The following is a 16,587-nucleotide window of genomic DNA, read 5'->3' on the forward strand; positions in this document are numbered from 1 at the left end:
CCCAGGACAGGGGATTATAACTGGCAGATATTCAAAGAGCATTTGCTGGATAAATTGCCAGTGTTCCATGTAGAGAAGGACTGAGAACATGTGTGGTTGTGACATTCCAAAGTGGAGTTGAGTGGCGGAAATGGTCTTTCCTTCCTTTTTCTAGACCCATCCTCCCTCCTTCCATCAAAACTTACTGGTGGAGGCCTGGAGACAAAATGAAAGAACTGTACTCTTAGAGTGAAGCATGGAAAAATATGTGAAGGTAGAGCAGGGCTAGAGACAAATCCTAGAAAGCCAGGAAACTAGCTAGAGATTGTGCTTTTGTAAAGAGAGTGGATTCTGGGGCCAGAGAGACAGGACTAGAATTCAGCCTCTATAGACAGACCCCACCTGGAGTATTCTTCAACAGCGTACTTAACTTTCAAAAGACTCTCCTTTTACCCTTTGAGTTACCTGGTTAATATAAATAATATTTTGTTAATTTCTATCTGTTCCCAAGAGAACTATTTCTGTGTGGTGACAGATCAGTCCCACAGCCTGCCCATTCTTAGGAGCTATGATCCAGCCCCAGTATGAGGATCAATCCATTTTGCACTTCTCCTGGTGAAGACACCACCTAATTTCTTGTGAAACTGAGCTACTAGACCTGTGGTATAAGTCTCCTGCTGCCCTCCCTGCATTGGATCTGGTCTAACTTACCCCACAAAGATGACAAATGGCTTTCGCTGCCATACTGCTCCATCTGAAGTCAGTCACAGTCTGTTTACTTTTGAGGAATTTCTTTATTGGAGTTCCATCTTACCTCACCACAACCATCTGGCTCTTCATGGCCAAGAAAGAGTGAGCCCTGAACATAGTATTCATAACATTTTACAACAGACAAGACACACGTGTAGTGCATGAAATCTTTACAATAACACATTCCAAAACAATCAAACATTTAACAGGATTATTAAGCATGAATTTCCTCTGATCCCTCTATTATCAACAGCTACTCAGCTTTTTAGCTCTTGCAATACAATGACCTTCTCAGCATTCCTACTCATAGGAATCCCTGAGTCAATGATTTTTGTGCAGGTGCAAATTCATGAAGACCTGTTCCATTAGTTATGTAATGTGCTGAATTTCTCTCTATGGTAGAACCTTTCATTTGTAGCACAATGTGTGAAGTTTTCACTCCTCATACTTCATCATTCATTGAGGGGGCTCATTTGAAATTTTTAAAAAGTTTTGTCCATTCAACTGATGTATCACAACATTACAACAGTATAATCCAATCAGCTTGCATTTTTAATGACTCTATTTCCTATTAGATTCATGTCTACATTTTCCACTCTTCCTACAACAAAACCCAATTTTGTTTCAAAATGTCATCACCCCTCACAAATTATTCAGTTATATCAAGCTTCTACTTCACGATCACTCCTCTTAAATATATATTCCCTGAAGCCTATCTCTCCCTGAATTTGCCTGTTGGAGGCCATTCTTGTATTTTTTCCACTGACCAATGTATAATTGGGATTCAAAGCTATAGCTGAATTTCCCCCATTTCTATTCACACAATTTAACCAAATATGAACTTTCTGATAGTGACTATATGACTTCTAAGTGAAGTCCTTTCCTTATCCATGTGCTTTATGTCCAGAAATGTCTGCTTACTTTGAAGGTTTTTCAAATACTCTGTCACTTTGATAGGTTTTATCCCCAGTATCAACTATTTTGTGTTCCATAAAGGCTCAACTACCTTGACATTGCAGGCTTCCTTGCTGGCTATGACTGAAGATCATACTGAAGAGTACTCAGTTTCATTTATACTATGTAAATTATAAGCCATGAACAAATACCTCATATTCATATGATATTCATACATTCATAAGGTTTTTCTTCCATTTGAGTTGAGACTTGGTAAGCTCTGCCTCCTATAGATATGCTCATCTTGGTCCCTTCCAGAGCATTCCCTCCCTCATGAGTTCTCTTCTGTGATGTGTCACTGTGACTTCCCACATTTATCACATTTAAAGATTCCTCTCCAGTATGGGTTCTTTTATGCTTGGTGAGATTTGATCTGATATTAAAAGCCTTCCCACACTCATTACATCGGTATGGCTTCTTTCCAGTGTGGATCCTTTTGTGTTGGTCAAGAACTGATCTGTAATTGAAGGATTTCCCACACTCACAATTATAGGGCTGCTGCCCACGGTGGACACTTTTATGGTTAATAAGACTTGAGTGTGAGATGTATGCCTTCCCACACTCATCACATTCATAGGGTTTCTCGCCCGTATGAATCCTTTTATGCACTGTCAGGCCTGAGCTGTTCCTGAATGCCTTTCCACACCTATCGCATATATAAGGTTTTTCCCCTGTGTGAATCCTCTTGTGTTGAGAAAGGAGTGAACTGTAATTGAAAGACTTCCCACAGTCAACACATTTGAAGGGTTTCTCCCCAAGATGGACTCTTTTATGGCTTAATAGAGTTCTGCTTGAGAAAAAAGCTTTTCCACATTCATCACATGTGTAGGGAGTCTTGCCAGGGTGGGTACTTTTATGGTTAATAAGGCTTGAGTGTGAGATGTAGGCTTTTCCACACACATCACATTCATAGGGCTTCTCCCCCGTGTGGATTCTTTTATGCACTTTAAGGCTTGAGTTGTTTCTGAAGACCTTCTCACACCTGTCACATTCATAAGGTTTCTCTCTAGTGTGGACCCTTTTGTGTTGAGAAAGGAGTGAAGTGTAATTAAAAGATTTCTCACATACATCACATTTGTAGGGCTTCTCCCCAAGATGGATTTTTTTGTGGTTTATAAGGGTTCGGTATGTGATGAAAGCTTTTTCACACTCATCACACTTATAGGGCTTTTCCCCAGGGTGTACACTTTTATGATTTATAAGGCTTGAGAGTGAGATGTAGGCTTTCCCACATTCTTCACATTTGTAAGGTCTCTCCCCAGTGTGGATCCGTTTATGTACTTTAAGGCCTGAATTATTTCTGAAGGCTTTTCCACACTCATCACATCCAAAAGGTTTTTCCCTTGTATGAATCCTTTTATGTTGTTCAAGGGCAGAGCTGTAATTGAAAGACTTCTCACAATAACTACATTTATAGGGTTTCTCCCCAAGATGGATTCCTTTGTGGTTTTTAAGGCTAGAGCGTGAGATATAGGCTTTCCCACAAACATCACACTTATATGGTTTTTCCCCAGTATGGAGCCTCCTATGGACTTTGAGGCCTGAATTGTTCCTAAATGTTTTCCCACACAAGTCACAAACATAAGGTCTCTCTCCAGTGTGAATGGTTTTATGCTGAAGGAGAAGTGAGTTATAGCTGAAGGATTTTCCACAATCCTTACATTCATGAGCTTTCTTCCCAGGGTGAATGCTTTTATGAACTGCGAGGCCTGAGCTATAGCTGAATGCTTTGCCACAGACCTCACACTTGTAAGGTTTCTCTCCCGTGTGGATCCTTTTGTGCACTATAAGGCCTGAGCTGTTCCTGAAGGCCTTCCCGCATTCATCACATTCATAAGGTTTCTCTCCAGTGTGGATGACTTTATGCTGAATGAGGAGAGAGCTATAATTAAATGATTTCTCACACTCATCACATTTATAAGGTTTATCTCCAAAGTGGATGCTTTTATGGTTTAGAAGTGTTCTGCAAGTAATGAAGGCCTTCCCACACTCATCGCATTCATAAGGTTTCTCGCCTGTGTGTATCCTTTTGTGGACCCTAAGGCCGGAGCTATTACTGAAAGTTTTCCCACAGATGTCACATTCGTAGGGCTTCTCCCCTGTGTGGATCCTTTTGTGGACTCTGAGACCAGAGCTGTTCCTGAAAGCCTTCCCACACTCACCACATTCGTAGGGCTTCTCCCCTGTGTGGATCCTCTTATGCTGGTCCAACACAGAACTGTAATTGAAGGATTTCCCACACTCATCACATTTACAGTTCTTCTCCCCAGAGTGGGTGCTTTTATGGTTTATAAGGCTGGAGTATGACATGTAGGCTTTCCCACATTCCTCACACTTGTACGGTTTCTCCCCAGTATGGATCCGTTTGTGGACTCGAAGGCTTGAGCTACTCCGGAAAGCCCCTCCACAGTCATCACACTCATAGCGTTTTTCCCCAGTATGCATAATTTTATGTTGAACAAGGCGCGAATTGTATTTGAACGATTTCCCACACTCCTCACATCTGTGTGATTTCTTAGCAGCACTGGTTTTCTGCTGTAGACCAGGATGAGAGTTTCCATTAAGGTTCTCCACACATTTGTCTTGTTCACTGCTTATCTGTTCTATAGGGACAGGCTGGTGTGTAATATGTTTTGAGCTTGGATACAAGCTTTTCTCAGATGCCTCATCTTCCTGTTCCATCTTTATATTTGCTGTGTTCTTGGCTTTGCCAATCTTTTCCCTGGTGCCACTTTTGTCTTCCATCCTCCTTTTTCCCTCCGGATTTTCCAATTGACTTTCTACCTTGCTATCCCAATCACAAGTTTCACCAACCTTAGATTCCTGTATATGATCCTTGTGAAAACCTTCCACTTTTGGCCACACAGATTCTGCATTTCCATCATTTTCATACTTTTCAGGTGATTCCTCATTCTCAGTGCCCCTCGTCTTCAAATGTGACACTAAATCAAGAAAACGAAAATGATACCTGTTCACTTTGTTTAGAAGACACTGGAAAAATTACATCCAAATTCACTCATTCACTTGACAAATATTTACTGACTGCATGCTGTGTGATAGGTACCATTTTTAACTGCAGGGAACAAAAAGGGACATGCCAAGATTTCTACCCCTGTGGAGCTGATGTTAAAATGTTAGAGCCTTGGATTTTCAATGGAACAAAGAGCTTTTCTATTCTTGCATGACAGTTTAGCAGGAGGGCAAATGAAATGGGTTGAAATGATGCACAGGACCACAGACGATCATCACCTAGTCATGAAAAAACAGAGGGTAGAACAAATCTCTGAATAAGAGGAAACAGAAAGATTAATAAGACAAAAGGTAAGAATACATAATCAGCAGAACTAAACAGATAAAGCTAAAAAAAAAAAAGAGAAGAAATTAGCACCTAGGTGGAGGTACTCGGGAGACGGTAATGAAAACATGAAGACAGTCATGAGAGACATGAGAAAGAAAGCAAACTACAGCTTCGTGGAGTTGGTTTGGCCTGCTGGACTTTCCCTCCAAGGAAAACCTGACCCTGGAAAGTGGGTAGTCAGGGAGGAATTCTACATGGAAGAGCATGCTCCATCCAGCCTGCCAGGCAAAGATGCATCATTTTTACTTTATGAACAGACTAACAGCAGTCAGAGCATATCAAAGATTAGAAGCTAAAATGCAAACCACCAAGCAAAGGAAATACTACTACCTGGATTCAAATACTTAACCGCATGATCTCAAGAAAGTGATTTACCCTCTTTGTGCCAGTTTCCTCATCTGTAAAATGAGGGCAATGGGGCTGACATGAATATTAAGTGAGATAACATATATAAAGTGTTGTGAACAATGCCAACTACTTGGTGAGTGCTATATGCATAATTATTACTACTTACTGAGGTCGGGTTATTTGATTGGAGTTGGAACCTGGGTATAAAGCACAGGACTCAGGAAAGGTAAATTCCTTCCTAGAACAGATTTTAGGGCTCAAGCAGGGCTTCTTTGTTCCTCTTGAAAGTACTCTCTACTTGTCTCTACTACTTTGGGCAGAGTAGTTCATGTTGCTGAAATGTGAGGGCAGGCAGTGGAATCCCATAATCATCAGCTGCAGCACATCTTTTATCAGGGACCATGCTCCATCATTCCCTTTGGCCTTGGCCCATCCACCTCTATTCATCTTCAGCCCTCAGGAAAGAAAGATGTTCAAGTTCCTATAGCCATAAAGCCAAATCCTCTAAAATAAACATAAAAGGGGCACCTGGCTGGTAGAGCATGCAATTCTTGGTCTTGGGGTCATGAGTTCAAGCCCCACATTGAGCATGGAGCCTACTTAAAGTTAAAAAAATAAATAAACACACAAAACTTGATAGAGAAAAACAAAAAAGGAAGGGCTATAAGGGGGGGACTAGCCATATTAGGTATTAAAATATACCAAAAAGCCTCTATAAATAAAGCAGCATGGTACTGGTGTATGGCCAAATGGAATAGAATAGAAAGTCCAAAAATAGTCCTAATTACACACAGAAATCAAGCATATGATAAAGATGTCAGATCAAATTATTGAGGCAAAGATGGTATTTAGAATAGTGTTGGAACAACTATAAAACCATTGGAAAAAGATAAAATCAGATTCATTCTTTACACCATACTCAAGAATAAACTCCAAATACAGCAGATCTCTAATTATAAAAATGTGATGCCATACAAATACTAGAAGGAAACATGAGTGAATGTTTCTATAATCTGATTACAGAAAAAGTTTTCAAACTATGACTCATATGCAATAAGAGAAGATTGATAAATTTGTATAAATACAAATTACATGTCAAAAATGCTATAAGCAAAATTGAGAAATGGCAAAAATGAAAGAAAATATTTACCATGTGCATCATATAGAGGGGCTAATATCTCTCATACAAAAAATTTTCAAAAGTTGAAAAATATAGACTAAAATTCCTACAGAAAAATGTTCAAGAGAAAAATTTGCAAGAATGAACAATTCACAAAAAGAAATATTAAAATGTCCTGCAAACATGTTTTCAATGTCACTCGTAAGAGAAATGCAAATGAGAACTACACTAAGATACCATTTCTCATCTGTTGTATTAAAAGCTTGACAATACACTCTGTTGGTGAGGCTGCTGTGGATACAGGCACTCTCATATGTTAATGGGAATGCAAATTGGCATAAGCCCTGTTGAGGGGCATTGGCCAATATCTAACACAACTGTGTGCATTTACACTTCAATCCAGAAATCCCATTTAGGAATTTATACTGAAGATCCACTTCCAACAATACAAAAAAGCATATGTGCACAAAGCTATTCATGGTAGCATTATTTGTAACTACAGAATTTGGAAAACTACCTAAACATCCAAGCATAGAAGATCTATTAAATAAACTATGGCACATAATCACAATGGAGTACTAAAAAAAATTAGGAACATCTCTATAAATTGATTGAGAGGGAGCAATTTTCAAGATGTAAAGAGGAAAAAAGCATACATGCTACCTTTTATATATAAGGAAGAAAAATAAGAAAATGAGCATATATCTGCTTATCTTCATAGTAATGAGAAGCCAGAAATCAGTAAAGCCCCATTACCTGTAAATGGAGGAGTGGGGAGGACAGTGCAAAATTATAGGGAAGACAGACACTCTAAGAACAGCTTTTTGCACAGTTTTTATTTATGGAAGCATGATAATATGCTGCATATTATCATGACTAAAATTAAATCAGTGAGAATTACAAAAAGGAAAAGCAGCTAAACCAGAAAGCAAATGGAAACAAATGAACTCATTTGTGTTTGACATGAATACTGTAACCACAGGAAGGGAACAAAAACAAACTGTAACCTGAGGAAGGGAACAAAAAGAAACAAACAACTAACCCATGTAACTTAGGCACACAATTATTACATAATATGTGACTATATACTTTTCAGTCTTGGGAAGGAGGGGGTGGTGGGGAAGCACTGAAAACAACACTTTTTTTTTTTTTTTTTAATATATGAAATTTATTGTCAACAACTGAACACTTTTTAAGCAGGTTTGTTTTCTGCAAAGATTGGGCAAAGTAATTTTTTAAAATTATTATTATAATTTTTTAATGTTTATTTTTGAGAGAGAGCACAAGCAGGGGAGGGGCAGAGAGAAAGGGGGACAGAGGATCCAAAGCACGCTCTGTGCTGACAGCAGAGAGCCCAATGCAGGGCTCAAACTCACAAACATGATCTGCACTGAAGTCAGAAGCTTAACTGACTGAGCCACCCAAGGTGCCCTGTTGGCAAAGTAATTTTGAAACAATTTTAGATGTGGTGGGGGATTGAGTAAATATGTTGATTTAGTTGCAAGCCAAGGCTCTCCTGGAGGAAGAGGAGACCTAAAAATATGGAATAGGGGAAGACAAGAAAGAACCTGTAGGGATGAATCAGAGATCAGTGTGAATTCATGATTTCTAAACATATATATGTGTGTGTGCACATGTCTGTGTATTCACAGGAATTCACATATTCCCTAGCTCTCTGATGAAAAGCCAAGAAGTAAAAAATATCTTAGTGATAATAAGCACATCCAGCACCCTGTTCTTAGTCTCTACGACCATTACCTACTAAAAGGAACTATAGCTCCTCAAAGAAATGGCAGATTCTAGGCTAGGGCAGGATACACACAAGGTGAGCTGGGGCATCTTGTTATGCCAACAAGTAAGGAGATGCTTAAAAATGACAGGACATGTCATAAGACCACAAGCCAGCCTGGCCACGCATTTTAGGCTCCATAATAATTATGTACAGTAATGAATTACATACCATTGAAAATGGGATTTCGTGAGTCCATACATAAACAGGGGAGAAAGAGAAGCTGCTTACTTACAGGAGAATGCCAGGGCCAGTTAGTATATGTGGAGAAAACAGTAGAGTTGAAAATAAATTAGTATTCTGCAACTATCAGAGCAAAGACTGGATCAGGGCAGAATTATCACTGGATTCTAAATCTACGGGAAATTTTGAGAAGGCGCAGTACATATGCACAATCTTAAAATATTCACCCCAGACTGAAAGGGAAAAATAGTAATTATACAGTAGAGAAATTAGACAATGTCTTGGCCAACTGTGGTAAATTAATATCACCAATGGAGGCAGATTGACATTATGTGCTTCCCGAAGTGACATCCTGAGGACACATCGCCTACAAGAATGCAGCACTGAGCAGTTTGCCAACCTTTGTTAGATAATATCAAGGAATCAGAATTTAGGATGGTATGATAATGGCACTGTGGCTGTTAGAAGTGTCATTTTTGTTTGTAGACTGAAAGTATGTTAGAATGTAATGGCATTATGTCTGAAGTTTCCTTTAAAAAACTTTAATGAAGGAAAAATACAAAGGGAAAGATGAAACAAATGTAGCAGAATTAAAATAATTATTGAAGCTGATCTATGGGTGTATGAAATTTATTGTACTATTTTACTTTCCTGTATGTTTAAATTTTTTCATAATAAAAAATTAAAAGAAAAAAGATCACTCATACTAGTTTCAGTGGGCAAATGAATTAGAGAGAACCGAGTCCTGAAGTCTGGGAGGAGGTTACTAAAGCCAATCAAGAAGACTCATGTGGCCTATCAAAATATAGCATTTTACACAGAGCTAGAACAAACAAACCCAAAATTTGTATGGAACTACAAAAGACCCTGAATAGCCAAAATAACTTTGAAAAAGAAAAGCAAAGCTGGAGGCAGCACAATTCTGGACTTCAAGGAATATTAAAAAGCTCCAGGAAACAGAACAGTTATGGTGCTGGCACAAAAACAGACACACAGATCAGCAGAACAGAATACAAAACCCAGAAATGAACGCACAATTATACGGTCAATTAATCTTTGCCAAAGCAGGAAAGAATATCCAAAGGGGGAAATGACAATCTTTTCGAAAAATGGTGTTAGAAAACTGGACAGCAACATGCAAAAAAATGAAAGTAGACCACTTTCTTACACCATACACAAAAATAAATTCAAAATGGATTTGAAAGGCCTAAATGTGAGACAGGAAACCATAAAAATCCTAAGGAAGAACACAAGTACTAACTTCTTTGACATTGGCCATAGCAACTTATTTTCAGATATGTCTCCTGAGGCAAGAAAAACAAAAGCAAAAATAAACTATTGGGAATTCATCAAGATAAAAAGCTTCTGCACAGCAAAGGAAACAATCAACAAAACTAAATGGCAACCTACAGAATGGAAGAAAGTATTTGCAAATTACCTATGTATGGATAAAGAGTTAGTATCCAAAACATATACAGAAACTTAACATCCAAAACATGAATAATCAAATTAAAAAATGTGCAGAAGACAGGCATAGACATTTTCCCAAAGACACACAGATGGCCAACAGACACATGAAAGGATGCTCAACATCACTCATCATCCAGAATGGCTAAGATTAACAACTCAGGAAACAACGGTGTTGGGGACGATGCAGAGTAAGGGGATCACTTTTGTACTGTTGGTGGGAATGCAAACTAGTGCAGCCACTATGGAAAATAGTATTGAGGTTCCTCAAAAAGTTACAAATAGAACTGCCCTATGATCCAGCAATTGCAGTACTAGGTATTTACCCAAAGAATACAAAAATACTAACTCAAAAGGATACATACACCCCCATGTTTACAGCAGCATTATCTACAATAGCCAAATTATGGAAACAGCCCAAGTGTCTGTCCACTGATGAATGGATGAAGAAAATGTGGTATACATATAAAACGGAATACTACTCAGCCATAAAAAAGAATGAAATCTTGCCATTTGCAATGACATGGATGGAGCTAGAGAGTATTACGCTAAGTGAAATAAGTCAGTCAGAGAAAGATAAATATCACATGATTTCATTCCTATGTGGAATTTAAGAAACAAAATAAATGGGCAAAGGAGCAAGAGAGAGAGAAGGGGGGGGGGAGATGAAAGAAAAGAAAAGTTCAAGAAACAGACTCTTAATTAAAGAAAACAAACTGGCGGTTACCAGAAGGGAGAGGGATGAGGGATGGGGGCAATGGAGGGATGACGGGGCTTAAAGAGTGCACCTGTCATGATGAGCACAGGGTGATGTATGCAAGTGCTGAATCACTAAATTGTATACCTGAAACTAATATTACACTGTACGTTAACTCAATGGAATTTAAATTCTTCTCTAACTCCTCTCTAGTTGTCAGCAGGAAGCATGACCCAACAGTCTGGTAACATCAGTCAAAAGTGCTAGCTTTAGAATGCCATCTGCTCCTTCCAAATTACACATCCTACCACCTCTGAACTCCTTGGTACTTGTCATTCATGCTCTATCAATGCCCAAAAAAGCCTCTGCACATAATAAGAACCTGCCCTTAATTCTTGCTGTCCCTGCACAAAAGAGTCAGATGCCCCTTCTTAAAGAGACTGGACAACTCACAAAAGAATCGTGGCTTACTCTGGCCAAAAAGTCCTGCCTATTAACAGGCTGTAATGAGCCATGCATCAGCAGCTACTCTAGATTTCCAAACATTCCACAAGTTTATTTGCCATCAAGTGTCACATCAGGATTCTGTACCTTAAGTTCTTTTTATATATTTGGCTTGGAAATGACCAAAAAAACAAGACATGTGAGCACAAAATTCTTACCAATTCAGAAGAAAGAATACCTAGGAAATTGGAGAATGAGACAGATGAAAGATGGAATCAAGGAATACAGATGAATAGAGAGAATATGTGTGCTTTAGTTATTATTGCATTTAGTTTATGAATATCAGCATTGTAAACAGTTAACATGAGTTGGTTCTATTGCTTAAAAGTAGAAATAATGATGAAAGGTGATTTTTCCTTAAAGTAAAAAATGAAATAGAACATTCTCATACCTGGTAGTGGTGAAGAGATTTCTAGTCATCCTGAGGAAAAAGGTAAGCAGAGGAGATTCTGAAAGGGAGACTGAGAGATTTTCTGAAGCTAAATGGGCAGAGACTGGCTGGAAGGGAGTCATTAACAGAATTAGATTATTAGGCTAGCATAAAGCTAATAAGCATCATAAACACAAGATCAGGAGAGAAAACCTACTTGGTCTTATTTGTTCTTTAAGCACTCTACACGAACTGTTATAATAATGATTTGGCATGTTTAACAATTTACCAGTAACTGGCTGAGTTAATGTAAAACAAAAATTATTTTGACTGATCTCTTCTTTAAAAACCCTTGCTAAAGTATGTCCTAGTAGAACCTCATTGAGTGCATCATTGATGAAGTAACAAAAAATTGAAAACAACCCAAATGGCTCCAAACAGATCTAAAAAATTATAGAATATTAAAAACACTCAAACAATAGTCAATCTGTTACCACAGTGCTGTTTTGTTGTTGTTTTCAAAGCTCTTTGTATTCTGATGATGCCTAAAATACAGTAGAAGGAAAAAAGCAAGGGGACAGAACTTTGGAGCATACCCTATCACCTCTGTGAAAAAAGGGGAACTAACTACATTCACATTTGCCCAGTATTTGCATAAACAAACTGGTTGGTTACACTCTAACAAATGTAACTGTCTAGGGGTTTGGGCATGAGAAGATGACTGAGCGGGAGCAAACCTTGTCACTGATAACTGCTTATATTAAACATCTAAACCATAGGAGTATTAAATATATTAGTAAACATATTTAGAAAATTATTAACAAAACAAAACCCTCGGGCTTTCAAATAGAAAACAACCTAGTGGCCACCTAGTCTAAACGTTTTTAGAGCAGCACACCCAGCCCTGGCACTTCCCGTTCATCTTTCACATCCCGGTTGTCCCTGAGTCTAGAAGCCTCTTCCATATTCCCCCTACCTAGTCAACTCCTCAACTTTCAGAGTCCACGGCAAGCCACCTCCTCTGGTCGTACCCCAGTCGGTACACGGGTGAGCTTCCCCAGAGCAAGGGTCTGGAAGCTCCTCCCCGGGGCTGGATCCGCACCTGTGGCTGCAACCTCTCAACTTCCCAACCAAGGGAAGTGGGGGAGGGGGGGGGGAGGGGAGTACTGAAGCAGATCACCCCTAGGGGTCCCTCTAACGCTCGTAATCACTCTCACGTCCTAGGGCCAAACTTAACTGTAAGGGGGAGTCACACCAGGGGAATTATTTTAACGGGCTCATGTCCAGGACTCCCCTCCGGCCCGAGAAAGCAGCGAATAGTACAGAAAGACAAGAGCCAGGCCCCAGTCTTTCTCCGGACGCTGGGCAACCCCAACCCGGCTCTGGCCGCTCGGACGGCCGGAGTTGGGGCCCAGAGAGAGACCAGCCTGTTCCAGGGGCACGCCCCACACCCCTCGGCTGGCCTGAGGTCTTCCCTCCGCTCCACTCCCCCCGGAACCTGCCTTCTGAGGTGTGTATAGGAAGGGGGAACGCTTCCCTCCATATCCCGCCCAAGACCCAAGGGGCAGCCAAGACTTGGCCACTAAGGGAAGGGCGTGGCAGGCGAGGGCCCGGGGCGGAAGCGCGGGCAGCCGCGAACTCACGTACTAGCTGTGTAGCGGCTCCGCGGGAGCCCGGCCGCCGGCGGGACAAAAGCACGGACGGCCCGGCTGGAAGGGCCCGCGCTGGCTCTAGGGCACTTCCGAGTCCTCTCTGGGAGGCTGGAGGACGGACTCGATGATATTTCTCCGTTCGGGCACGTGACCCGTGGTGCGTTCGGAGGGCGTGGGCGCGGGGCGAAGCTAGTTTCTGTACTGCTTTGTAGCCCGTTTGGGGCCGCAGCCGGGAGACCGGAGGAGACGCTTCCAGGTTTTGTGGACTTCATATTCCAGGGTGGGGATGACAGTAAGGCAAATGAGGGGCTAGGTAGAATAAACACCTAACGACTCTACCTGAACACGGAACACTTTACAGAGTGAGGCGCAGGGCCGCCCCCGGGAGGAGGCGGAGCTGAGCGTCGAGTCGGTGGGCTCCGTCCGCCCCCTCCGAGAGGTAGGCTGGGGGCAGACGCGGCGGCCCGGAAGAGCGTCCTGCGAAGCGCCTGGGCTTTGGGAACGCTGGGCGCGGCGGAAGCGCCCCAGGACCGGGCTGGAACCCCGGCCTGGAAGGACTTTTGAAAGAGATCCTTTTTTTTTTTTTTTTTTAAGTATCATCTGCATATTTTTCATCTTAGGTTTACGTAATTGCAAAGAAAAATTTTTGGCACACTGTGCTGACATTTAAAAAAACAAAACCTCTTATTTTAGACGAATACAATGGACTCTGAATCCACAATTTACTATCATTCGCTTTTAACGGAAAATTTACATCATTTCAGATTTTTCCTTGAACCTATATTTTATGTCCCTCATGAGATTTTTATTCTCACCTGAAATATTTTCATTCTGTTAGCCTAATGTAAAAAAGTTAAATGCTTTAAATTGTATTGTTTTCTCTAGCATCCATCTTCGTAACGGAATCAGAAGTTTACGTATTTTTCTCACTCAAGTGTTGTTTTCTGGATTAGTAGCAAAATTATATGTATTGCTAAATTTCAATGATCAGTTCTTAGACTAAAGGTAAAATGTTTTGGAAGCAAACTTTTAATAAGATCGATATTTGAAAACAGTTCAAGTTATGCAAAGTACTTGGGTGAATTTCACTTATCGCTGTAGTGAGCCGGTATTCAGCATCAATTCCGTGTCCAGTTTTTATTCTTTATGTAGGTGCAAGGTAAATGGAATAGAAGGTGCTTCCTTGTAGCAATGGGTTCTTGATCTGCTTCGGCTCCATGCAAGAAGGCGCAACTCAGAGTGAGTCTGGGCCAGTGTGAGGTGTGTTCTGTTAGAGAAGAAGGGAGACCATAGGAAGGAGCAGGGCCCCAGGCCCTTCTGAACGCAGCACAGGTTTAGGGAAAAGCACTTGCTGGAGTTAAGAATTGAGAGTTGATTCCCCTACATCTACCCCAATCGGTATAGCCTGGCCAACATACAGAGCATTTGAAATGTGACTAGTGTCGTTGAAGATCTGAATTTTTAATCACATTTAATTTCAATAGCCACACGTAGCTAATGTCCTCTGTATTGGACAGCATTGCTGTAGAAGTTGCTGCAGGCAGTGCCGCCAGAAGAATTCACATAACCAGGTTAAAGGTTGTCGGTGTTAGTTAGCCTGCCACCCATGGCAGGGAAGACTGGATTTTTCTCTTTAGGCAGCAAGGTGCCTAATGTTTATGTCCAGGTTGGGAGGTTTTGCTCAATGAAAGGTAGTGGGGGGTGGAGGTGGGGGGTGGGGGGATCATTGGGAAGCCACATAAATCATCTTAATTAAGGTGATTTTTACTTTAACTAATGGTTTTTCCTCCATGAGCTTTGTCACACTTTAGACACCTTTTGTTTGGCCTGTGTCTACACAAACACACTACCCTTTTCCAGTACCTGTGTTTTATGGGTATCTACAAATCAGAGCAGAGTGTGTAGATCTGCACAGATCAATATGGAAGCCATCATTTATATATGACTATTAAGCACATGAAATGTGGCTAATCTAAATTAAGATGTGCTGTAAATATAAAATCCACATCTGATATCTAAGATTTAGTAGAAAAAGAGAATGTAAAATGATATTTTTAATGTAATTAGATGCTGAAATAATATTTTGGTTTTATTTGGGTTAAGTAAAATAAATATATAATTAAAATGAATTCCACCTGTTTCTTTTTATTTTAAATGTGTATACCAAAAAATTGGAAGTCACAAGACTCACATTACGTTCTATTTGACAACGCGGCTCTAAGAACCCAATAGGTACAGCTATGACCTCCTGAGGTTGCTCTTGCTTTCCAGCTCATCTGTCTCCTTTGAAGTAGTTCAAGTACAGATTAATGTTAAGCTATGCCCACAGGGGCTTACTTCCAACTCCATTTTTAGTCATTGAATTGGGTCACAAATTATTAAAATAAAAGTTCCCCTCCCATTTTAACATATGTACCGAGCTCACTATAATTTGGAAAAGAAAAAAAAATTAGGAAAACTAACTACTTTTAATCCTGCTACCTAGTGACAACCACTATTAATGTCTAACTTCCTTTTCTATTGCCAATTTGCAGATCTTTTTCAGATGGTTGTAATAGCACTATAGATGCAATTTTTATAGTGTTTTTACAAATATTATACCATACAATTTTCCATGTAACAACTCTTTGTGATATTCCACTGAACTATGATCTCCTTAACTCTTCCGTTGTTAACCAATCTTTCTGTTGGAAAGAGGTTCTTCCCAACTGAGTCTCTTTAAAAAATATGATTCAGTGCTCTAAAAATAGTGTGCAAAAGCTTTTTGAGAGGGAAACAACAAGAGGCTCCTAACTACAGAGAACAAACAGAGTTGATGGGGGAGGTGGATGGGGGGTGGGGTACATGGGTGATTGGTATTAAGGAGGACAGTTGTAATGAGCGCTGGGTGTTGTATGTAAGTCTTGGAATAGTTGGCAAGAAGAATAAAGAATCAGACAAGGATGTAACCCATCACTATCATTATTTCCTACTGCAGCTGGAAAATGAAAAAAAGCAAAAGATGAACTAAACTTATGGAAAGATTCTTGGATGCACTATTTGCATGAGTGGAAAGATTCGGTATCAGAATGATGTCAGTTCTCTCTAGATCAATATTTAACTATTATCCCAGTAAACAATAGCAACAAAATCTTCTTAAGCAACACACAATTGATTTTAAAGTTCATGTGGAAAAATGAAGATTGATTGTTTCTAGCTAGGAAATGCCTAGGAAAAAAAATACAAGTGACCACGGGGAGGGGGGCGGTGGGGTACTATTACAGCATATTAACAAACTGGTGTAATTCTAGGACACAAAGCCTAAAAATAAACCTAAATAAGTGTTTAGTATCTGATAAAGGTAGCATTTCAAATCAGTGGGAAACAGGTGGTATAAGGACAACTATGAAGCATTAAGGAAAAATAAGGTTGGATTT

At 40.1% G+C, this 16,587-nt stretch overlaps 1 protein-coding gene across 7 annotated transcripts; it reads right to left on the reverse strand.

The window, feature by feature from the left end:
• Positions 1–753: 753 nt before the first annotated feature.
• On the reverse strand, positions 754–13,473 carry ZFP62 (ZFP62 zinc finger protein). 7 transcript variants are annotated; one of them, XM_042931927.1, is made up of 4 exons: positions 13,167–13,226; positions 11,541–11,647; positions 5,556–5,844; positions 754–4,625 (listed from the first exon to the last, which is right to left on the reverse strand). In XM_042931927.1, coding segments are annotated over exons 3-4 (2,784 nt in total). In that variant the 5' UTR covers positions 5,557–5,844; positions 11,541–11,647; positions 13,167–13,226; the 3' UTR covers positions 754–1,842. The 7 variants fall into 7 exon arrangements, with proteins under 7 accessions (XP_042787861.1, XP_042787872.1, XP_042787883.1 ...); XM_042931938.1 differs by lacking the exon at positions 13,167–13,226 and adding an exon at positions 12,496–13,156; XM_042931949.1 differs by lacking the exon at positions 11,541–11,647 and having other exon boundaries at positions 13,167–13,183.
• Between the last annotated feature and the right edge of the window lie 3,114 nt (positions 13,474–16,587).

The sequence above is a fragment of the Panthera leo genome, chromosome A1 (genome assembly GCF_018350215.1).
Source record: "Panthera leo isolate Ple1 chromosome A1, P.leo_Ple1_pat1.1, whole genome shotgun sequence".
Classification (NCBI taxonomy): Eukaryota; Metazoa; Chordata; class Mammalia; order Carnivora; family Felidae; genus Panthera; species Panthera leo.